This window comes from Aulonocara sp. 'chitande type north' Nkhata Bay, linkage group LG9, assembly GCF_057382095.1.
Source record: "Aulonocara sp. 'chitande type north' Nkhata Bay isolate Kocher_YH1m ecotype deep benthic linkage group LG9, A_spYH_male_GT1.1, whole genome shotgun sequence".
Taxonomy (NCBI): domain Eukaryota; kingdom Metazoa; phylum Chordata; class Actinopteri; order Cichliformes; family Cichlidae; genus Aulonocara; species Aulonocara sp. 'chitande type north' Nkhata Bay.
The window spans coordinates 31,842,581-31,867,061 of record NC_141352.1 but is presented as its reverse complement, the minus strand read 5'-3'; the positions used below and the strand labels follow the sequence as shown (position 1 = coordinate 31,867,061).

The 24,481-nt window shown below is 38.3% G+C and overlaps 1 protein-coding gene across 5 annotated transcripts in view; it reads left to right on the top strand.

Moving 5' to 3' along the window:
* The window catches only part of col11a1a (collagen, type XI, alpha 1a), a 68,668-nt gene that overhangs the window by 28,253 nt on the left and 15,934 nt on the right, over positions 1-24,481 (top strand). For all 5 annotated transcript variants that reach the window (XM_086306978.1, XM_086306977.1, XM_086306975.1 and 2 more), the window contains 28 exons: positions 182-235; positions 1,651-1,695; positions 2,204-2,257; positions 3,975-4,019; positions 4,365-4,418; positions 4,535-4,579; positions 5,622-5,675; positions 5,783-5,890; positions 5,963-6,016; positions 6,818-6,871; positions 7,865-7,909; positions 8,086-8,139; positions 8,287-8,331; positions 10,536-10,589; positions 11,187-11,240; positions 14,205-14,258; positions 14,698-14,805; positions 16,905-16,994; positions 18,083-18,136; positions 19,255-19,362; positions 19,461-19,568; positions 20,516-20,569; positions 20,724-20,777; positions 20,868-20,975; positions 22,738-22,791; positions 22,876-22,929; positions 23,105-23,158; positions 23,617-23,670. In XM_086306978.1, the coding sequence (XP_086163104.1) occupies positions 182-235; positions 1,651-1,695; positions 2,204-2,257; positions 3,975-4,019; positions 4,365-4,418; positions 4,535-4,579; positions 5,622-5,675; positions 5,783-5,890; positions 5,963-6,016; positions 6,818-6,871; positions 7,865-7,909; positions 8,086-8,139; positions 8,287-8,331; positions 10,536-10,589; positions 11,187-11,240; positions 14,205-14,258; positions 14,698-14,805; positions 16,905-16,994; positions 18,083-18,136; positions 19,255-19,362; positions 19,461-19,568; positions 20,516-20,569; positions 20,724-20,777; positions 20,868-20,975; positions 22,738-22,791; positions 22,876-22,929; positions 23,105-23,158; positions 23,617-23,670 (1,773 nt within the window). The remainder of the gene's footprint in view (positions 1-181; positions 236-1,650; positions 1,696-2,203; positions 2,258-3,974; positions 4,020-4,364; positions 4,419-4,534; positions 4,580-5,621; positions 5,676-5,782; positions 5,891-5,962; positions 6,017-6,817; positions 6,872-7,864; positions 7,910-8,085; positions 8,140-8,286; positions 8,332-10,535; positions 10,590-11,186; positions 11,241-14,204; positions 14,259-14,697; positions 14,806-16,904; positions 16,995-18,082; positions 18,137-19,254; positions 19,363-19,460; positions 19,569-20,515; positions 20,570-20,723; positions 20,778-20,867; positions 20,976-22,737; positions 22,792-22,875; positions 22,930-23,104; positions 23,159-23,616; positions 23,671-24,481) is intronic.

Below are 24,481 nucleotides of genomic sequence, written 5' to 3'. Positions count from 1 at the left end.
TAACTTATCCCCTGAGATATCATTGTTTTTTCTTTGTGATCTGGAGAGTAAATAGTCCTGGCGACAGAGCACACCTGTTAACAGTGCCACACTGGGTGTAATTCAACTGCACTGTATTTGTGAGAGTTGCTCCGGGAATAATGTTTCTTGTCTAGTTTTGACAGTCTTCTTTTTTTTTCAGGGACCTCAAGGAGAGCCAGGCCCACCCGGGCAGCAGGGAATCCCTGGGACACAGGTGAACGAATCAATCACGAGGTGTCATCACTGCACCTGAAACAAGCAAAGACAAGTGCAGTGCAGGGATATTTTCCATGGACTTATCTTAGGAGAAAAACTATTTGTTTGGTTTGGTTTTCATTGTCTTTGTGTTGGTTTAATTCCTGCAAAGCTTCTACAACTGTTGCTTCAAGCTGACACACACCCACACATACACACACATAAATATATAAGCACATATCAGATAGTGTTATGTTGTGCTTCAGTGGAAAACATTATGAGGTCAAAGAAAAGTGTGAGGCAGAATTCATAAGGACCTAGGAAAAGAGAAGTGCAGCGGTCAGAGAATCTCAGACAGCTTAATAATGTGGCAGCGGATGTTGTTGATGTGGTGAAACAGTGTCTCAAAGATGGACTACACAAAATACATCTTAGATGCCTCATGCAGTGTTACTGTGCTGTTACATGCAGGTCTTATGAAAGAGAGAAATCAGTGAAAAATATCACTTTGTTACAAAGGACGGAATTCAGACTCATCATTAAATACAAATAACGTTCACCGGAGAGGTCACCTCTCATTGAAGGTTCAAATTTTATCAGCACGTTTTGGCATCAAATAGAAACGGCACTACTAATGAACATTTAGCTGTCACATGTCAGTGATGCTCATTGCAGTTAATGATGTTCATGTATTATGTCGCTATGAATAATGGGAGGGCATTATCTCCTTTCACTTCATAAAAGGATTGGTCTAGTCTATCTACTGCTGAAGGAGGGGATGAAAGAATCACTGGAGCACCTTTCCTTAGTCATTAGAAAATTCATCCAGTTTTTATTAAGGGTTATTATGGCTGCCACTAAGAGAGATTCTGTGTCACTTCCCTCTGTTAGGATTCTTCCTAAGCAAGTTTGACAGTTTGCTTGTAGCCTCTGTATACACTGAGCATTGGTTTAAAAAATGACACACAAGTGGGGAAAAGGGCACATGGGCCGACTGTCAGGCATAGAAGGCAAAGGAGCAAAGGTGGGAAGTAAAAATACAAGACAAATGGGAAGACGAACTTTCACAGTACAACGGAAAGTAACCAAAAGATAAATAACTAATGCTGAAAGACATGAAGACAAAAGCATGGGAAACAAGGACAGAAACACAACCAAACCAACAAATATAAAGGGCAATGGCAGGTAGGGACTCAGAAATGCATATATGGGAGCACATAAACAAATATTTAAGGATTTGCAAGAATGCTAAGGACCAATATACCCCACTTAGAAAGAACAAGCACACTTAAACACACAGGCTTAACATTTCTTTACCAGCTAAACTATTTACAGCTCCAACAAATGCTTCAGTTTATCCAGCTTGCGCATGTGTTTGAGCATGCCTGTTGTTGCTATATCGACTCTCATCTCTATCTGTCTCTTGTTTTGCAGGGTCTTCCTGGTCCTCAAGGCTCCATTGGACCACCTGGAGAAAAAGTGTGTTTATTTCTGTCTTCATTATTTGAAAGCTTATTATTAAAGCATTACGGTTTGTACCTGGTGAATGAAATGTTTGTTGGTACAAAAAAACGTAGTCTTGTGCGAGGAATTATTAAGTTGCCGAATCAGTAAACTGTATTTGATATAAGATATAAAGACCCATGATTTGATGTAACTTTTGCATTATTTGGCAAAATAAGGCAAATTTGGTATCTGCAGGTTAGCAAGAGTCATGCTAAGTATGCTATGTACTGCATGCTTCTTTGTCATGTCTCTTTGTTAAGGAAGCTTAGTTGCATTTATCTAACTACAATTTAAAATTTAAATTCAGTTTATTTATTTTTTGTTTATGATAGAATTTCTTTTTCCTTGAGTTTTCTTTCATCAAAACTAAGAATCTATGCTAAAGTCAAAAAGTTGCATTTAGCTTATTTGAACCTGCACGTGACCTTCATAAGAATCCTGGACGTTTTTTTAAATCTGTCTTTTTCTTTTCCTCATGCAGGGACCTCAGGGCAGGTCGGGGTTGCCTGGATTACCTGGAGCTGATGGGCCCCCTGTGAGTGCTCTTGTGACCTAAACACATGCATACTGTATATCAATATTACATACATACATATCCCACAAAAAAGATAATCTAACACCACTTTACTCATTTAATATTCACTAAAATTGTGGGTGCTATTTTTTACTTTTTATTTTGTACTAGTATTAGTAGTAGTTTAGTACTGCCGTTTAAATATGGGGAAATTGTGCACTTTTATATAACCACCAAGTTCAAAGATAGCTGCACAGCTAAAGTACTTACGAGATCATTGAGGATTAGCGAAACAATAGACATGCAAAGTTTAGTTTGTGGACAATCCACTTTGAGAGCCTTTCCTTTATTTGTTTTGCAAAAATAAAGGGAAGTTTTAGTTCCCATAGATTAAGAATTTAACTATGGGTGCTGAGTAGATGAAATGGACATTTTGCTAAAAATTGTTCTTAAGTATGCAAACAAAAAGTGCAGTCATTAATAAAAAATCAAACCAAAACCCAAGTTAAATTAGTTACATGCTTCCCCTTAAAAGTCAGGAACCATGTCTGGAACATTGTAAAATTGTGGTGGCCATAACTCACACAGATTGAAAATTTACATGTGGAGGTGGTTTTGAGAATATTCGTCTCACACGTCTCACCTGCAAGTTATCAGAAGTTGTGAAAGCAGAAAAAATAAAAAGCTTATACCGTAAAATAAGAACCATTCATTCAAATGACCTGAAACAACAGTATTCTCTATTGAATCCTCTGCATAAACCCACCAAGTGGAAAGTAGATTGCTAAGAAAACAGACAGCGCACACACAGATGCACACATATACAGTGACTCCTTGACTTATTTGTGTTATACCTTCAGTCTGTTGGTAATGATTTTTGGAAATGGCCCGATTTTTTGTTTGTTTGTTTTTCTTGAAATATCTCATATGCATTTGAGACTATAAATGAAGTTGTTGTGCAAGCTATGTGCTTCAAAAAATGCACATGGACAATATTTTGATTTTTATTTAATCCTTTTTGTGCAACATGGCAGAACTGTACCTCAGACATCTCTCGTGGCATTTTCCATCACCAGAAATTTGATAAATAGCCTACGGGATTTGTTATTTCGACCCGTAGTTGTTCATGTCATACCTCCTTCACTGCCCTTACTTGGAGAGGTGTGTAAGTTCAACAGGCAGACAGCCTTAGCTGGCCTCAGGCGCCAGAGCCTGGTGATTTACAGCCCTCTACCTCAATGTCACACTTCAGATCGGGATGTCAGAGGCCAAAGGATCCATTATGTTTGTGGGCAACCTGTCTGTCTGTACGATAAACCTTACTTCATCAGTGGCCATCACACAAATATCTAATTTAATATTATTACTAGAAAAACTTGTACTTGTAGTATATCTGCTAATATACTATGCTATTGTTTGCAAAAAAGCACCATAGAGCACACAAGTTTACCCTTATAATTAATGCAGCATTGTGTGAATGCACTACAATTCAGCTTTGCTCTGAAATAGTAACTCTTTTGTTGGTTTGCCATGTGTTTGAAGGACAACACAAAAGCTAGAAATTGATCTTAATATGAATTCAGAAAGAAACGCTGGGGTTCTTTTTTGTGAAGTTGCTTCAACATCATAAACGGTTGCATCACGTAGCTCAGTGACACACATTAGGTCACAGCATTCACTAAGTTCAATAGTTTTGCAAGTTTTAACCATGTTGTGATGTCTTTGTTTTGTTTTGCAGGGTCATCCTGGTAAGGAGGGGCCACCTGGAGAGAAAGGAGCCCAAGTAGGTGTTTTGAAGTCACAGAATTTTATCTTATTTTTATTTATTTTTTTTATTTTTTTCATTTGTTCATTTATTCATTCATTCACTTTTTAATTGTTATTCATATTCAGATCACATAACCTTTTGTTAACTGAGCTTATGTTGTGCCAGTATTTAATATTACAGTTTAGCTTGGTTCAATAATTGACCAACACTGATTGTTTACGATGCAATTGTAATGGCGAACCATCTTAAATTGACACTAATCGGGTATTTAAATATGTAATTACAAGTTATTATTAATGCCATCTGCATTTATCTGCTAAGCGTTAGCCCCAGTAATCATAAACTCTTTCTTTGCTCCAGGGTCCATCAGGCCCACAGGGTCCCATTGGTTATCCTGGTCCTCGTGGTGTTAAGGTATGATGTTTGATGAGGCATGTATTTGATTGTCCAAACGCTTTTTATTATTCTACAGGAGTTTGTCCTGCTAGACATCATTGTCATCATTCTAATCTCTGGCTTCTGTCCTGCAGGGTGCAGATGGTGTCCGTGGTCTCAAGGGATCAAAGGGAGAGAAGGTATATATGTCTTTTTAAAATATATATATTATTTTACACAATTTTTTTTATATAAAATATAAACAGGTCAGTCGATAGCCTTCTTCAGCAAAGACGGAGACTTTCTTAAAGTGACCCTTGATCCACTGTTGAATGTAAAGCTGTCATGCTCTAGAATATTTTTGAAAGCCCACTACAATCAACTCCAAGCAGTTTCTGAAGTGTTGAACTGTGCATGTATCCATGTAGAATTTAAACTAATATTTTTTATATATAGATAGGCATAACTTTTATTCAAGATCAATACAGCTGTGTCACTGTAAAAAAAATCCATTATCTGACTGAGAGATGTTGTTCTTACTACAATGACAGGTATTCATATCATTTTTTATTGAATTATTTATAGCAAGAGATCCAAAAGCCAAAACCTCGAGGAGAAAGCGTTTGTTATGAATAAAGGATGTGCTTTTCTTGAGGTGTGTGCGTGTGGTCTTTGCGATGCGAGTTGGTGGCAACAGACGTGCTCAGTACTGCATTATGCATCAGAGAGTTGAAAACATGGACAAGTGAAAGTTTCAAAGAAAAGAGTAATAAGTTTGGATGAACTCAATCGTGTCCTTCAGTCCATTTATTCACAAAGTCAATAAACCCGAGCATCATTCGGTGTATTGTAGATATACTGAGTGTCTTGTGTCTTTAAAACTAGAGCAAATTATATAATGTTTTCTAATTTGGTACATCGGTATATAAACAGTCACAAATAAAAGTGAATGGGCACTGCTGCAAATGTAGAGGATGAAAATGTCAACAGCTTTACGTTTCCATGCAGGTGCTATTCCACTATCTGACCAGCAGATAGCACTGTCAATCCTGTGATTTACACAGTGAACCTAAGAAGGCTGAAGCTTTAAAAGATTTTCAAAAAATAACTTTTAAAAAAAAGTTTCAGGGAGTTAGAAATAAAAAAATAATCAATTTCAGACAGTTAAACAATGCTTTTAGCAAGAATATAGTAAATTAACCCCAAAAATGCCAGAAAATTCACTAACTTCTCTCATTTCAGGGTGAGGACGGTTTCCCGGGTTTCAAGGGGGACATGGGAATCAAAGGAGACCGGGTGAGGAGCTTGACTGAAATAAAAACACTGATGACTCAACATTTAGTTGAATCTTTACTATTTGGATGGAAAATTAAGATATGTTGTTATATATTTGTTGATTGTAGGGTGAATTTGGTTTGATTGGGTCCCGTGGAGAGGATGGTCCTGAGGGTCCTAAAGGCAGAGCTGGGCCCCCTGGTGAATCTGGTCCTCTTGGTCTTGCTGGAGAAAAGGTAACATAGCTCTGACTGCAGTTGTGCTAAAATTGTATTCCTGTGCTTACTTGTGGTGTTAATGTCTCTCAGGGTAAACTGGGTGTCCCAGGATTGCCAGGTTATCCTGGAAGACAAGGACCTAAGGTACGTTTGTAAAAATCAAGTTTTTTTGTTGGTGTTTTTCTTGGATAATAATAGATAACAAATATTAAATGGTGGTTTACTTTGTTGGCTGTGGTACTTCAAGTCATCGGGTTTGCCAGGTTACTCGGAAATAACGCAGCTGACAAACATCCCATATTATAGCACGCTGGTTATTTTTATTTTTTTTAGTTATTTTTCAAAAAAATATTTTTAAAAAATTGGCATCACTTTTTAATAAGGTGTCACTAACAAGGCTATAATTCCCTAAATGAGTAAACAACACAGCTTTATTTTGGCAGTGCAAAATTTTAGTGTTATTGCTTTACGGAGGTAAAGTTTGCCATGGATTCAATTTTTGTTGAATGTCCCCAATGCAACATTTGAGGCTCTGCAGAATAGGTAAGCTTTTTAAAAAAAAATCCCCCTGTTCACAGTATGATTACAGAAAATGTCACTTTGTCTCGTGTTTAAAGATATTTTGTGCCATGTTGTAAAGTTTCCCTCTTCTTGTTTCAGTGTGTCAATTATTTTATATGGACTGAGAAAATGTTCTTTAACAAGAAGTATAGTGCAGTATAGATAAGGAACAGCTTTTTTTAACCCCCTTATGTTTCAAACTCTAGATTCAGGCTATTTGACAGGAGCGTGGGGTTAACAGTGTAAAAGTAACTGAAGATGACATGCAACAGCAGTGCAGATAAATACAGGATGAGCTTTAATTATTATGCATGTGCTGACCCTCACAGCTTCTCTTGTGTTTCTGTACTTTCCCTCCACGACATATCTACCTCCTGTCGACAGGGCTCAAGCGGTTTCCCTGGATTCCCCGGAGCCAATGGCGAGAAAGGAGGCAGGGTAAGAAAACACATGCATTAAGTTTTTGTGTATGAAAATCACCACGACATCACGGTCCAGCACAAAAGAAAATTGATTCCCATTACAAAGCATCTGCACGGTGACTCGGCACAAAAATAAATAAATAAATAAATAAATGAATAACAGCAGCGAAATCAATGTCAGGGAGAGAACAAAAGGTGCGGAAACAATTGTGCTTTCATTGAGCCCATGGCCTCATTTCTTGGCTTGAAAAAGAGTTGCACTCACGCAGTTTTGGAGAGTTGCTGAGATGCTGTTTGAGTTTTCATATTTGCACGTTCACCACTGACGTGTGCAGTAAGCCAGATATCCCCAGCTCAACACCATTCGTTTTATTAAAGGTGGAGGTAGTGGGAGAGAGTATTAGTTTGAAATCCACTTTAATATAAAGATTATTAAAAGTATAAAAAGTTATTAAATAAATTGGCTTAAAAATCTTTTATTAAGTGGATACTTTAAACTGTATTATTTGACCAAAGCCAGGTCCATCTAACAGCTTTATTTGGCACACAGAGGTTATTTTGTGAAATAAAGCAATCCAGCCAAAGTCAAAATTTCTCTTCTGATGTGAGAAGCCAAATAGTTACTTAAAAATTCTTTGCTTTCAATGAACATAACTCCTGTACTCTTTATTTATATTTCCATATGAGCCGTTTACATTTATTAATGGGATCACAGTTTAAATTCAAGGTTTTCTTAGTAGGCCCATACAGGTAAATGACATTGCACTGTGTCCTGTAATTACAAATTATTGTTTATTTATCAGTTAAAAGGAAATAATGAGTCACTACAGTGTGTTCCCTGCTTGAACAGGGAACACACTGTTTTCTGGTTGTTGCTCGATGTAGAAGAGATGCTTTGTGTGGAACACATGTTAATGGGGTTTCATATGTTAAGTGGATTAATGCTGGATGAGGACAGACGAGCAGAATCTGTGCTTAAGCCTTTTTAAATTTTTTTGTTACCTAACAGGGCACTGCTGGCAAATCTGGTCCGCGAGGACAAAGAGGTCCGACGGTAGGTCCTGTTCACGCCATATTTTTTGTGATTAATGGGCTATTAGTGTAAACATTGTTGAATCGTTTAAATTATTCTTCCAGTCAAATTATGTGCATATATTATAGCTGTTGAACTAGACTGTTGTTGCCATAAAGTCGTGTGCTTAACATGACTTTGTCTCTCTCTCTCTTTAGGGTCCCAGGGGCGCTCGAGGAGCCAGAGGTCCAACAGGAAAACCTGGACCCAAGGTCCTGATGCTATAGCCGTTACAACAAAACACTACTCACAAAGAGTCAAGACTTTTCAATTAAATTGCTACTTTGTCACATAATTAAATAGAGCTGCTTTTTTTTTTTTTATTTGAGCTGATGATGATTTGTTTTTGTGTGCTGAAGGGCACAGCAGGCAACGACGGTCCTCCTGGCCCACCTGGTGAGAGAGTAAGTCCAACACACTGAGCCTGCAGTAGCTGTTATGCATTTTAAAAGCACACAAGGTTTAGGTCCATACCAGTTTGTTTTTGTTGTCCTTGCATTAGAAATATACTTGTAATTGTTGGTATTAGGTCTATCTCATCAAACTGGATTCTAAGCATTAAAGATAAATAGTAAGAAAAGATGCTAACCTATATGCTTTTTTTCTTCCCAGTAGATCTCTAGCATCTACTAAAATGATGGCTGTGCCTTACTTTTACTTTTCTAGTTCAACAGGAGGATAAATAATAATTAAGAAATTAGTTAATCAATCGATAAATCGTTTGTTTCATTTTTAATGAGGGGTAATTCAGGCATCATATAATATTATAATAAGACTTCTGTTCTATACGTTGTTGTCAGCTGGGATTTTGCCTTAATGCTATATCACTGTTCCTACAGACAGCAGCATTTTTGTTTTGTGTTTTTTCACCCTATCACTTGGCTCCCAGCATTGCAATAAAGTAAATTGCTCCTTTGCTGCATTTCAAACTGACACTCCGAAAGGAAAGGAGGAAAGAAAGGAAAGAAAGCGCTTCAAAACTAGATGTTTAGTGCTGGGTGGCTTACTCAGCAAAACAAAGGAAAGGAAACAGTGTGCAGTTGCTGCACAAAAAGAGATTCCCAGCAGTGACACCTTATTTAATAACTTTCATTAGATTTTGTTAGGTCTCTAGTGCCGTTTTAGTGGAATTTGATTTTGTTGTGTATCAAAGAAATGAGAAACATTGGCTTGATTTAGTGAAGGCCTGAAAGAAGGAAGGCTGTTAAGCACCTGCAGCAAATGCTCTGTTTCCATTAGCATTTACCTACCAGCACTATTTGTACTGACACAGTGTGATGAATTTTAGTTGATCGGGAAAACTGAGCCTCTTTCCTGAAAGTTGAAAGTTGGTAACAACAGAAATGAAATAATGGCACATGTTGCTCCTACTTGTCCTCGGCTAGGTACAGGGATTTCATCATTAATCAGTCATAAAATCGTTTTTTCAGTCTCAAAGGTAAATGTTTATCATAGATATGCTTTCACAGACTTAAAGTTTTCTTTTTTACTGATCTAATACAGTAACGGCACAGTGATTGAAGCAGATATTAATGGACTGCTGTCAACAGTTCTTTGATATTTAAGCTATCTGAGATGTAGTGTCATGAACTCTGTAACAGTATGAACATCCTCTTTTGTTAAACTCCTATGAACATGGACAAGTGAGGTGAAATAAATTTGAATCTGATGAATAAGGATGATTAAAAGATAACCTTAAATGATGGAGTCAGCTTTGAAGCTTTTATTAGACTGCAGAACATTAAACTTGTATTAGATGTTTCATCGATTTATGTTTAATCTCCTTAAATAAAACACTTGTTACCTCAATAATGTAAAGTAACTGAAATCCTTCTTTAGCATATTTGACTCTACAGACTCGGATACACAACCCCACAATATGAATGTCTCTATTTGTAACATTGTGGGTGGCCAAGACACTTTTCCCCCCTTAAGTAATTAAGATACTATTTGTATAACAGCTTTTAGTCATTACCCTGATTTTTTTAACATGCAGTTTAGCTTTCAGCTGGTTTCAACCCCTCATTAATTATATAAGCTGAGGTCCCCCTGGTCTTTTCTACAACAATGAAAAGTAATATATTAGGATACAACAAAGTTTATTTGGAGTTAATGTTTATGTTGATGAACTTGGAGAATTCAAAAGGTATTTTTGGCTTATTATTATTGCCATGATTATAATCCTCCCTGTGATGTTGTCTGCTTGATTTAGTCAGATCAGATAGGGACTTTTTTTGAAGTTATCTTTATAACAATATAATATTGGATTTCAAAAAAATATCCATGCTACTGAAATTTTAAGGTTAGCTGGACAAATAAATCATTGCAAAGAAAAACTCCAGATACACTTTTACTCTCACTACTTTTCTGTGTGGTTAGAAAGTGAGGCGAGTCTTACCAGTAGTCACATCATATCATTTATGACCTGAGGCACAGTTACTCACCTCAGGGTGAGGCTAGTTTTTCAATTCGAAAAGCTCCACTTCTCCAACCTTGTTTCGAAATTAGCCATAAGCAATCCCAGAGCCTGACACTTTTTCACTTTTAGGTTTTGTTTTGCCTTTTTGCATAATGTCATAACCTTAATTTGACCGTGTGTTGATTGCAGGGACCTCAAGGACCACAGGGACCAGTAGGTTTCCCTGGACCAAAAGGCCCCCCTGTAAGTATTTCTCCATCCTTGGAACAGAAGAAAGCCACTTGGCCTCTCAGACTAAAAAAGCATCTACACTGAGGCTTTGTGGTTTTGCAAGGCTCTGTGTCTAATCTCTTACTTTATTTACCCTTCCTCGGTGTTGCAATAGCAAAATAGCCTGTTTTCAAACATTAGAAGTCACAATTGATTCAATTTGAAGAATTCATAGGGTGTAGTAATACATAGCAATATCCCTAATTCTGTTCAGAGGTCATTACTCTAACTGTTATTGAAGCAGAGCTCATTTTCTCACTACCCAGTCAAGGCAGGAGACAAGTGGTAATTTCCACCTATTGATTCCGGTTACATTCATAGCTGGCTCTCACGTCTCAGCCCGTAACGATGTTTATTTCACACAAAAATAAACAAAAAAACTCTAGCCCTGAGCCTATTTTCATGCCATTCAACTACTTCGAGATATTCAAGGGTTTTTCCTTTCTCAATATTATGTTTACACTGCCCACAAACCATTTGCACAAAATTGTAGTAATAAAACTTGTTGCTTAGAAAAAAAACTTTGAATGAAAAAACTGGTGAATGTATGTCTTGTTTTCTACCTGACAGGGACCACCTGGCAAGGATGGGCTGCCCGGACACCCTGGCCAGCGCGGAGAAACAGTGAGTAATTGCAATATCTTGTATGAACGTTACAGACCTCACGTTGAACTTAAACCCAGCATGATCTAAGAATTATACATATTGGCTTTTTTTTAGCTTTCTACATTTAAACTACTTCAAAACAAGACTTATTATTATATTATTATACATAAGCATATGTATAGTGCTTTCATATGCAGTAGATAACGATGAAATCATTGGCACAACATCTCAGTGGGATGCCAGAGGTGCAGACCCATTTCGTAAAGCAAACTCTAAAAGAGAAAGCCCTTGTGAATACTGCCTGAGTCTGCTACTCAGCTGGTCTTTATTCACACAGACAGAATACACACAGACACCGTCGAGGTAAAGCCATCCACTTCTGATGGAGTTTCTATCTTATTGTTACTTTGGCATATTTGCAAATATCCAATGAATAGATGCTAAGCCTTGACTGTTTAGTTCCACTAAGGTTTACTTGTGTATCACTGCCTACTGTCTAACAATAACACCTTACAGATAACTAAGCCAACATAATATTTGTTGCAGCAGGATAAAACAGTTTGTTGCTTTTTTATTTGTATTGTTTGTTTATTGTTCCAAAATGTGCATGAGCTAAATGAAAAATGGCTGAATTGGCACATAGATAACAACAATAAAAAAACAAAGCGGAGTAAGATTCGATCAAATGAAGTTAGAATCCCCCGCTTTTCGATTCCTCTGCGCTTGGTATGCATCAGTGCACCATGGTTTGACGAGGCTCGGAGGACAATGATTCTACTAAAAGCTTGACTTTGCCTTTATCAAAGCTTCCTTTTCCATCTGCCTCTTTCCCTTAGATAATATAATACAACACACACAAGTGCTTCCCTGCCTTTTCTGTAATTCAGGCCCCAATAGTAGTCTTCATTAAGGTGTTTATGTGCTGATGAGTGGGCTCCAAACAACAATAAAGATGCTCATAGATGCACATCATCAGAAATGCAAGTTACATTTAAGTAAGTGCAAATAAAGATTTGAGCCGGTGTCTCTAAGCCGATGCTGCAGCAGCCTGGCTTGAGGGCTTCCTTTAAAAAAGACATCATCATAAATCACAGCACATAGTGATCAATAGGCCTGGAGTCATAAGTCTTTCAGTACTGACTTTGTAAGAAGTTTGCATTTGAAACTTTGTTTAGTTATAGGATAATAAGTTGCAAATCAAATGTGCTGCGATTGTAATACCTCAGTGTGTACAGGTTATAGAAAAGGCCAGAGAATGAGGGATCCAATAGAAAAAGCTGATTTCATCTAACGCTCCTCTTGTGCTGATCCTGGGGTTGTACTTGTTTGCTTCTCAGTAACTCTCAGGAAGCTTAATTAAGCTGTACACTGTTCACTGTCTACAAGTGTGTAGCCTTATTACAGCTGTGATACAGGTAGAAGATACCATTCTTTATCTGCTTGTATCAGTACACTTAATAGTGTGTTTTAAGAAAACTGTTTAATTAGTATTTCAGGAATATACTGGAGTGCACTTGGACTCTGGTCAATGTGGATTGGATTGTTCCTCTCCCTGAAGACAGAAGTTCATCGGATTTGCACTGCACTGTCGGATTCAATGCTCGGAAATTCTGAACTTGGATCTTTTTTGGCACGTCCTGTTTTGCTGTTTAAATGTGCTTAAACGTATCCACAGGGAGTACTTCAATGCAAATCAGCCATATGCTGTGAATGTAAACTTAAAAGTTAACTACAACTAACTGGTCTGTATTCTCCCAGAGAACATATAACTTAATGGTGACTTGTACACTTAACGCTGTATGCAGTAGTAGTAGAGCAGCTACACTATTATACTGCTGGCTTTGAAGTTGGCTAGTTACACATTGATACACAACATGACAGGAGTTTTATGTTACCTCAATGACATAAAGTCAGTATTTTATTAAAGATTTCAAATTAAATTCAAGAAAAACCCCAACAATCAGATGAGTTGGTGCTTGCTCAAGGGACCATAGGAGGTCCCTTTTAACAGAAAGAAACCTTTATCGGAATCAGGCTCAGGGAGGGGCATCTATCTGCTCTGACCAGTAGGGGTGAGGGGAGGAAGACAGGACAATAGATACACTGTGGAAGAGAGCCAGAGATTAATAATAACTAATGATTAAATGCAGCGTATATAACTAAGGGATGTTTAAGGGTAACTATATGCAAAATCGAAAAGGGAAAGTTTGAAGCCTAATCTTAAAAGTGCAGGGTGTGGCTGTCTCCTAAGTCCAGACTAGGAGCTGGTTCCACAGAAGAGGGGCATGAAAGTTGAAGGCTTTTATATACACTATGAACCACGAGTTAGCCTGCAGTCTAAGAGTGACGTGTTCTGTTAGCGACCAAAGCCCAGTGTAAGAAGAAGGACAGGACTTAGAAGCCAAAATGTTCATAATTTTGCACATTTTTATTCCTCATGTAGAAATCCATCACTCTCATAGCAAACAAATGAAAATGTCATGTCAAATCTGTTGTCTGTTGTTGTGTTATTTTCAAATCTTAATTACAGCATCCAAGTACAGGTACCCCACTTTATTGTCTGAGTGTCTTTATTGCCTGGTTTGGTTTAAAGAAGAGGCGTATGTTGTGTGACCCTTCCTTTTCATGTCTACTTTGGACTGCAAGCAAAAAAAGCTGTAAAGCTTATTGCATAGACTTAATGTCCACATAGACATTAAGATATACAACATATTAAACAACTGTACATATAACTCTAGTTATTTACTACCCTGCACTGTATTGCAAAACAATATATCCTTGACTGTAGATAGAAGCTGAAAAACTCTTGTTCCAGAATCAAGGAAACGTCAGACCCAAACATATAGTAAATCCCTGCTCATCATCATAAATAATATCACAGTAATTGCTGCACATGGGCTTGAATAGATACGATTTATGTCTCCAATGCTGCTGTAACTTGTATAAATAAGGTTTCATACTCTCTCTCTTTTCTTTTTTCAGGGTTTCCAAGGAAAGACCGGTCCTCCAGGACCAGGAGGTGTTGTTGGGCCCCAGGTAAGAGGAGATATACAGAAGAGGCAAATACATATATTACTAAACAAACAGCAAAGCAGAAGGTGATATAAAGTAAGTGCTGTATTCGCAGTGCTGTGGATCAAATTCTTCTATTTTACAATTTTATTCCAACAAGAAGTACTGTGGGCAATTAAAAGAAAACACATAATTGCTCATATACAGTAGATAGGTCATCATTTACTCAGTTGGATCTTGGACACCTACTGGCTTTGAGCTCTACTGTACTGGCGTAAATTATAAGTGAAAACTGATAAGCTTTATTTATATGGCACATTTTAAAGAAGGTTACGAAAATAGAAAAGTTAAAAAACAGCTGTGAAATTCAACCTTTCATTACTTATTTTCTAAATGTAACTTACTGATTTGTGGTCATTTTCATACGTTGACCTGTAAATCCAAATGCGTGATAACATCTTAGGGACCCACAGGAGAAACTGGTCCCGTCGGTGAGAGAGGCCACCCTGGACCTCCTGGCCCACCTGGAGAGCAGGGTCTTCCAGGTGCTGCTGGCAAAGAGGGAGCCAAGGTATGCATATTGGATTCCCTTTAATTTTACTTTTCCAATTTATTTTAGATATAGTATAATAGCAAACTATGCTTTTCTAGCAGCTAACACTTTTACACACTAACCTTCTGAAAACACTCAAAAACAAACAAGAAAAGTGGCCTTGGCTTTTCTTGTAAACTGAAGAAGAGGATGCTCATGACATTGATAGGAAGTTCAAGAGGGTATAAACGGGCTGCAAATTAAACCTACACATTGTTCTACATGATTTGATTTTGCAGACTGAGCCAGCTGTCCTCATAAACACTTATACTTTTGGGGGGCATACAATGCTTGATAGATTACATATTCCTTTGATAACAGTGTGGGATGTGTTTCGCAGCAATCACCCGACTATCACCATTGCTCTCTATGCTAGACAGTGCAAAATTGAAGGAAGTGACTGCTGAAGATACAGAGGATGAGATTTGAGCAGTGTCTGGCTACGTTCTCTCACTGGGCCTCCCTGCTCGAGAAGTGAGTTCCCATTAGGAGCAGACAGCAGGCATTTTGTAGACGTATGGGCTGCTCCTAACCAACCCCCTGATTCCTAGGGCCACTCAGCATACCCTGCTCCTCAACCCCCACAACCCTCAAATCCTCATGTGTTTTTCTTTCATTTTCTTCCTGTCTTCCCCAAGCAGACAGTTTAATCAAGTCTGTCGGCTAACTCCAAACCCTGTGCCAGTCAGGTCTACTCCGTTCAGACCTGCGCATCAGTATGCCAGGGACACTTTGAAGAGACCTTGGCAGCAGAGCCCAAATCCTCTTATACCTCTCAAGCCTACTCTTCTCTGCCTCCCTGTTTGCAGATAAAGTCAGCCTGCCAGCACTAAAGAAGAGAAGACGAAGCCAGAAGTTACTTTTTCTGAAGTCAAATGTCCTTGTTTTAGAATTGCACCATATAAAAGAAAAAGAAAAACAAACAAACCAGAATAAAAATCTGTACTCAGTGAGGATGCAGTACAAAGTTTTTTTTTCTTGTAGGCAGAACACAAAAGAACTTCTGAAGGAGATGTCTTATGTTAGGGAAGGGTTGAGTTTGTGCAACCCTTCCCTAACATAAGACAGAAGGATGTGAACTTTGTGTTTTTTTCTCTGTTTTTTGGGTTTTTGTTTTGCTTCATTGCAGCAAGAAACTGGCTGCTGGAGTGGAGCACTCTTGATTTTTGATTTTCTTTTTAAAATCTGACTGAAGTCTTTATGTTTCATATTGTGCCTGATGATGCAAAAGCAATACTGCATTGGTATTAAGAGTTATTTATTGACTGTGTAATGACAGTACTAATGAATCCACAGGAAACATGTGTCTGTAAAACTAATTGCATCTAATAGCTCATGATGGCTGTCAGTTTTGAAACAGGTTCACTCCTGTCCCTGCCGGGGAGTTCAGAGGCATTAGTACACATATTTGCTCATTTTCCCAGTACTATGTATCTCTCCCTCTCTCTCTCTCTGCCTCCTGCTACTCAGCAGCCAGCACTGCAGTATAGTCCTTTTTTAAATACATAAATGGCTGCAATGCATATTCCACCAGTGGGATGAGAATCATTAAGTGACTTGGTCATTTCATAAGTTTCTCAATTTCAAGGTTTTCTTTGTAGTGCAACTAAAAATCCTTTGGTTTTTTTTTCACATGTGTTGCATCTCCAAACCCATACTAACATCATCAGTTCCTATGCAGTAAAGTTACGTTAGCAGTTGTTATGTAGATGATGTCGTTTTGTGTAAAAATCTCTCTATATATATCAAACATACCAAAACAGTAGTTGTAAGTCTTTTTTATTACAAGGACATACTCCTGCAGTAAAGAATGAAGACCTTTTCAGACTGAGACTATACGAAGAGTGAAGCTATTCAATACTTTTCTATGGAAAGTGAGCTTTTGTTATTCAGCAACAGTGCCTGAATTAATCTTTGTGAATGGTGACAGATGATTCATCTTTTATAACAGTCTTAATGTAAAGAATTAGTATGGTACAGGAAAGTTTCAAATGACACATTTGTAGTTATACTCAAAAATTAATGCAACATTTTGAATTATAGTAAGTCCAATTAAACACATGTTATTGCTTGTGTAGGGTGATCCTGGGCCACAGGGATCCCCTGGTAAAGACGGTCCCCCTGGTCTTCGTGGCTTCCCTGGAGAGAGAGGTTTACCCGGTGCCCCGGTAAGTGCTCCATTTCACCTGCATCTATTCATCATCATCAGTTTTCCTTTACACGTGTTTGCTAGTAGAAAGTGACAGAACATAGCTACATAATAAATGAACCAGCATCTATCTAGAGCAAGTCACTTCATTACCGACTCCGGCCCCGGAATTCACACCAAGTGATCAATCCGATGCAGAGGAAATCCAAAGCGACATTTTACAAATGAACAGGCGTGCCTCGGCATTGCTCTGCTGCCACCGACGGCGCTGTTTTAACAGCCGCAATGGATCTTGGGCCTGTATTACAGAATTGGGAATTGTTGATTAGGGATTCATTTGTAAAAGTTTAACTCAAACATTTTTTCTTGTGGGGAGGGCAAAGTTATGTGCTGTTTCTATATGCATTATTTACCTAATAAATTATTAAGTGAGAAATGTTGGCAATTAGACTGGGTTATCTGGGAATGGATATACTGCAGGGAGAGGAAGTGTTGTGCTTCCTCCATCCTCAAGGTCAGTCGGGCTCTGCAGGACAGCAGCACCACTGATTGTTTTCTGCCATTGTAATTTACTCCAGCAAACAGCCAGAGCCAGCAAAAACTCATTACCCATACTGCTATGTGTTCTTTTGTGGCCCACTTGGGAGCTGCACATGCACATGATGGGAACTGACAAATATATAAAACAGCACACATGCGTCTAGCCTATTATGCACACCCCTGCATGAGCAAAACTGAATTTACAAGCTTGCATATGCAGAACAAGATGGAGAAAATTGTATGCACCCATACAATCGCTTGCAACTTTAAGCAGCCATCTATCTGCAAAAGAATCCCACTACACTTTCCCTGCAGTATTCACAACAACACAATTATAGATGAAATGTGTTTTTTGAAGTGTTGTATATTGTGACTGAGATATGTATTACAGATATTAGATTTACAATACACTAGCAATCTATAGCTTTGGCCTTTGATTTGTGTTTACTAGGATGAAAATCTCAGCGCTCAGCTGTAGTGGAGATTGGCTTGGTTAAATGCAATTAAAACACAAAGTTCAACAGCTGTGTGAAGGTATTTATGTCTCTTGTTCCATCTTCACCTCAGGGCCCTGCTGGTCTGAAGGGAGGAGAGGGTCCCCAGGGTCCACCTGGTCCTGTTGTAAGTACAGTACTGAGAGCTATGTAAAGATAACTGTTTTTATGCTCTCTGGATTGTGTTGGTTTGCATGCCATTTATATTATCATCTTAGATTCTTCTAGATAGTTGTTCTAGATAGTTCCGCACTATACATTTGAAGTATTATTAAGACTTGAATATTCAAATACTACTTTAATTCAGATATTTGTTTGTTGTGTCATCATGACACTTGCGCAACACAGTACTGGCTAAATAGAATATAAACCAGATTTAAGTTTTTATTATTTATTTACATATTTAGGGTTATTGTTATGTTGAACGTTGTAGTGTTTTAAGTTTGATTAGTGTAGTTTTAATCAATTTTAAATCATGCTTTTTATTTGTTCTTGTTTCTAATGTCTCTGTAAAGCACTTTGAATCACCTTGTTGTTGAATTGTGCTATACAAATAAACTTGCCTTGCCTAGAACAGCCTCAGTAAGCCAAAACTACCAGTCGTTTGTATGAATTTATCATTTAAAAAAAGAAGATGCATCCCTGTCTCTACATAAAGCATTTGTTCAATAAAAACAGAGTCTAAATGATCTGTTTGGCTTTTATACTCAGAGTTTTTATCTTGTGTTTCTGTAACCAAAATTAGTGTGTATGCAGGTTGGTTCACTGCATCAATAATATAAAACAAAAAGTGCTGAGTGTCATTCATAATCATGTTTTATGGATTGAGCTGAACACTGAGTAGTATAATATATATGCAACAGAAGTCTGCTTCATTTTGTAATGCAGCTGCAGGTGAGAGTTGCTCAGGGCTTGGAGAACCACTAAGACATCGGCTCCCTGACAGGAGATAATGCTGACTACTTTCAATGAGCTTTGCTCTCTTTTAGAACTTGAAAGCCACCTGATACTGCATGTTTCTGCTAATGTTTTCACACTTTCCATTTTAAAAAGAGGGTTTTGTGTGTAGCTGTGTATCTATTGATATATTATTAACAGAAAGACACAGTGGGGTCTTTGTTTGCCATCTTCCTAATGTCCTCGGTGTTTGTTCAGTGCAACCAGGCCAACAAAACTGAAATCTTTAAAAAATCCTTCTGCCCTTGTTTTTCATTAATATTGTCCGTATTGTGCTCATGCTTACAGGGTTCTCCTGGTGAGAGAGGTGCTGCTGGCCCAGGAGGTCCAATTGGCCCATCTGGTAGACCTGGCCCTCAGGGTCCCCCAGGTCCTGCTGGGGAGAAGGGAGCACCTGTAAGTGTTACTTTGCTCCTAAAGCTTCATTCTTCTTGTCCTTTCTTTGGTTACCAATTTTCAGAATATAATTAAAAGACATTTCTGTCTTCTTATAGGGTGAGAAGGGGCCTCAAGGTCCAGCTGGTCGTGATGGTGTCCAGGGTCCTGTAGGTCTGCCTGGACCTGCTGGACCCCAGGGCCCACCTGGTGAGGATGGTGACAAGGTCAGTTACCTACATTCAGCACCACCAATTTCATCCTGTTACAGCTGCTTGTGTTCCCTAAGTGGGGCATGTGGGTAAATCAATCATTTTCCCATATTAATCTGCAACAAAAATATATTCCTCTTTTTCTAACTGTTGCTTATCCATCTTCATAAACAGATGTAACAGAAAGCACAATTGCAGGAGATGCTGTTGCATCATTCATTTCTTGTAATTATTATGGCCTTTAGGGTTACTATCAGACATTCTATAAAAGCTGCCAAACAAATGCTCATGCAGAGATTTGCAGTGCATTAACTTTGACTGACAAAATACATTTCTGTACTTGTATATACATAGCGTGAACTCTCGGGAAATAAAGTACCTAATTGCACCTTGACAGGAAGCACTTATTTTCTTCTTGAACCTCATTCTTCCATTACACAAAATTAGATTAAGAATGAAACTTGTCACCGTGTATTAAATGCTGTAATTTATCTTTAATTGAAACTGGGAATGAAAACAATATTCAGCCTAACCTAACCATTTTCTGATATTCCACCTTAATATCGAGAACAAATATTATACATATGCATACCTTTATGGCCCTCAGAAAGGTTGACATAGTTAGTTTCAGGTCTAAAAATTAGTCCCAGGAGTGCATTTGTGCAGACTGTGTCGGTATACCCTCTCACCATTACAGTTATAGATAATGTATATTTCTGTTAAGCTGAGGTTTTCAATGATTTTGCAATAACAGAATGTAGTATTGTGCTCATTTAGAAGTCTTAAATCCTACATTTGGTGTTTGGGCTTGAATTTGCAAATATGCAGAGAAGAAGAATATCAGCACTAGCTGATAACTATTATTGTTGTTGTTTATTGTTGGGTTTGGGACATGTTTTGTTTATTAGTCAAGTCATTTTTCATTATCTCAAAAACTGACTGTGTGTTTGTTTCTTTACCAGGGAGAAGTTGGAGAACCAGGTCAGAAAGGAAGCAAAGCTGACAAGGGAGAACAGGTAGGTGATACAGAACATTTATATCCATCCTTCTTCAAAATAAAAAATAGCCCGTTAGACTTCTACTCAGGAAGTGATTCGTGGGTGCTTGGATTTGTCTTTGACTCTGTGGGGATGTGCATTTTGGTGGCATTATTTTCACTGTATGTTTCAGGGTCCTCCTGGTCCAGCCGGTCTCCAAGGTCCTGTAGGCGCTCCTGGTCCTGCTGTAAGTACTGACAAAGAATGAGAAGTTAAACCTGAGCAGGAGGTCACAGCAGTGCTGTTCAAATCTTTGCTTTTGTTTGTTGTTAATAAGGGAGGTGATGGAGAGCCTGGTCCCAGAGGACAACAGGGCATGTTCGGACAGAAGGGAGATGAGGGCTCCAGAGGTTTCCCTGGACCTCCTGGTCCTATTGGTCTGCAGGTTTGTGCCATAACTATGAATACAAATTGTAATATATAGCTGTCACACAGGATAATATTCACGTTATTTTTTTCCATTCTGTCTGCCTGCAATAGTGTGTCTAATGATGTCACACGTTATAGTCAGAAACACTCATTTACCTTTTTTAACTACACTGTGACCTTCAGGTTACAAGCTACGGTGGAAAAATGGTAGACACAAACAAATTCATATTTACACTATTGCTTAAGCACTTTAATTGGATCTGGAATGTCACGTCCAGTAAACTTGCTTTGACCTGCAACGATTGCACCTCTCACCTCCATTCAACGGCAAAATCCTTTTTTCATCACGGCCTGGCTTCTCTGTGCAGTGCCAGTCTCAGCCCCCGCAAAGAATTCACAAAAACCAACGAGGCCTGCCAGTGCGTGTATTGCAAAATAGATTATTATCAGTGGCGTACTTTTCTTTTCTATGTATTCATTGGTGAGGGTTATTCATCCAAGGAAATACTTGAGGCCAGACTAAAGTTATTGGGTGCATTTTAAAAACCCAACACTTTGACACAAAAAGATACACATAAACTTTAATGATGTTTTCCTGAACTATGATAATATTCTAACGAGGTAGGACCTTTCCCATAGATAGACCTCATTTCTTTGTAATTATCTGTTTATTAGTAATCAACTTCTTAAGCTAGACGTGTTGGGCATTTACTGCAGAGATTGGGGTCATTGTCTTGATCAAATTACATAGACTGCTATTTATCAATCCGAGGTGCTATCCTGTCTCTGCAGGATTTTATTCAATGGACTTTTAATTGGGAGTAATTCACTTCCCATCACGATTCCATTAATTGCATGGACTAACCCACTCCAATAGCCTGGCCTCATTGAGCACATTTACTATTCTACATAATGAGTAGCACTGCTAATGATCTTAGACTAGACGGGACCTTTACACAGATTATATTACTCAGCACAGGAGACATTAGCATGCATCCACACACCGTTTTTTCAGCACCCAGCAAGCACACACATGCTGAGACGCATGCATGCACAAGCTCAAAACAGTCAGCACAGGGTCTTTGTTTTCATTGTGTGTCCTCAGTGTAATGTGGGGAGAAATAAATTCTTTGATCTCCCCCAGCAAACCTCCACCACTCACTCACGATCAACTCCTAAATCACACAGAAGCAAAGCAACCTTCAGCAGTGATATCGTGGCAATTACTGGTAGAAATGTCACAGATCAAAAACACATGTGAGGTCTGGACCACGCAGCTTATTTTACAAGAATTAGTGAGCAGGATTTATGCCTGCACCTTGGAATAAGGATGTACAAGTTACTGACTGCAAAAGGGAGAAAGAAATAATAGATTAGTGCTCTCTTACATGTCTGCAGAGCTGCAGGAAGAATTGTAGAATAAGAACATGACACCTTCACCGAAGAATTCATAAGGGAGCTTAACCCCCCCCCCCCCCCCCGTTTTGCTCAGGCAACAAGTACGTAACATAGAGTCTAACAAATTCAACCTTTCAGGGCAGCAGTTTTCCTTGACCTTACTGATCATACTCACTGGATGTTTAATTGAACACGGACAGCAGGTGAAACATGAATTCAAGTAATTCATTTGTGCACATTTGGCTCACAGATACATTTAATATTTTACAGCATCACTGCATCAGTAGTATCAGCCGTTGTGACTACAGTTAACAACTCTAGTAAAATGATTGTTTTCTTTTCTAATAACATGATCATTTATTCATTTTATTTGCCCACAGGGGCTTCCAGGACCTCCTGGGGAAAAGGGTGAGAACGGCGATGTTGGACCTATGGTAAGAGAGAAACCACTCGATATTTGTTAGTACTTATAAAAGTTTGTTAAATACACTGTAACACTCTCTGACTCTTTCCTGCAGGGCCCCCCTGGTCCACCTGGTCCCAGAGGTCCTCAGGGTCCTAGTGGAGCTGATGTACGTACAAATAGTTGTTAACAACTGTACTAAGTACAACTATACTCATATGCATACTAGACTGTGACTTTTTTTTTTACTTCTATCAACTTACATTGTGAGGCCTTTATATCATTACTTGTCCTTCCCTGTAGTGATTGATGATGATTTATCTCTTTCTTATGTCCTGCTGCAGGGTCCACAAGGTCCTCCAGGTGGTGTGGGCCCCATGGGATCTGTAGGTGAGAAGGTAAGAATCAAAACTTGGCACCCCAGTGTTTTGTGCCTGCACTGAAGGATGTTAGGCACTGAGACTGAATTAGAGTCTGTTACACCTTCCAGCCAACTTCAGACAACCCAGTCACCTTCTTGTTTTTTAACACCGTGTGTTCATTTCAGTATGTTTTTTATGACTTAGAGCTTGGACACAATGTCGTTTTTAAAAAAAAGAAAAAAATTATAGCACTTCCAGGACTAGGACTACAAATACTTTGAATATAGTAGCACATTATTAGTCAGCTACAGTTATAGACTTAATAGAGTTAACTGTTAGTAATATCATTATTTATTCTGACAATAATACTTATTCTCATGTATGACTTACGTAGTTATGGCTCAATTTCAGATATCATATCTGAATTTGGAAAAAAAAAAAAGTGTGATATTGAAGATTTATTTGTTTTGACATTGACATTTGTCTAACCACAGGGTGAGCAAGGTGAGGCTGGAAACCCAGGACCACCTGGAGAGTCTGGAACTAAGGTAAGTAAGCTCTTGTTTTTGTTTTCTGTCAAGCTAAATATGTGTTGCTAATGTATATTTGTGTCACTGTGTTACATGTTAGATGTTTACACACTGGACCATGCTTATCGACATACATTCAGTATTTTACTGTAGATTCTAGCACTGTAGCATGATTGAAGGGCCCGTCTTTAAAATGGATAAACTCACTTTGTGCACACCATTGCAATTGAATGGTGACAAGGAAAAAAAACAAGACTCACTAACTTTTGGTATATTTACCACTAACTCCAACCTAATGAGGAGGTGTTTTTGTTTGTTTTTTGTAAGTGACACTGTGTATTCATCACCATGATAGTAATTGTTCCTCACATTTAACAGAAGAAGAGTCATCTCAGCATGACTCTTCTGCTTTGCACCCTGGATCCACATAACCCGCCAAGCTGAGTCTATTCCTCTTAAGATGCAGCCTAATTAGCAGGAGGATCTGCACACTGCTTCTGACCTTATGAACAATGATTGCAGCAACCCTGAAGCAAGTTGCCTTTAAAACATCAGACATCCGTGTTAATGCAGCTTAAGTTGTGATTTGTCCTCCTTGATAGTTACATTGGGGCTGTTGCACAAGAAATCGGAAGTGCTCTTCAGTGCCATACTTGTTTGGAGTTACTTCTAAAAGCTTTAAACTCATTAACGTACTGCAGTCATACACTTGACCTTGCTGTTGTCGAAGAAAAACACCCATCAGTGTTTGCTTTTTAGCTCTTAACTTATCATTATTGAGGTACAACAGCAGATTGAAAAGTTGTAAAAAAAGTGTGATTATAGGTGT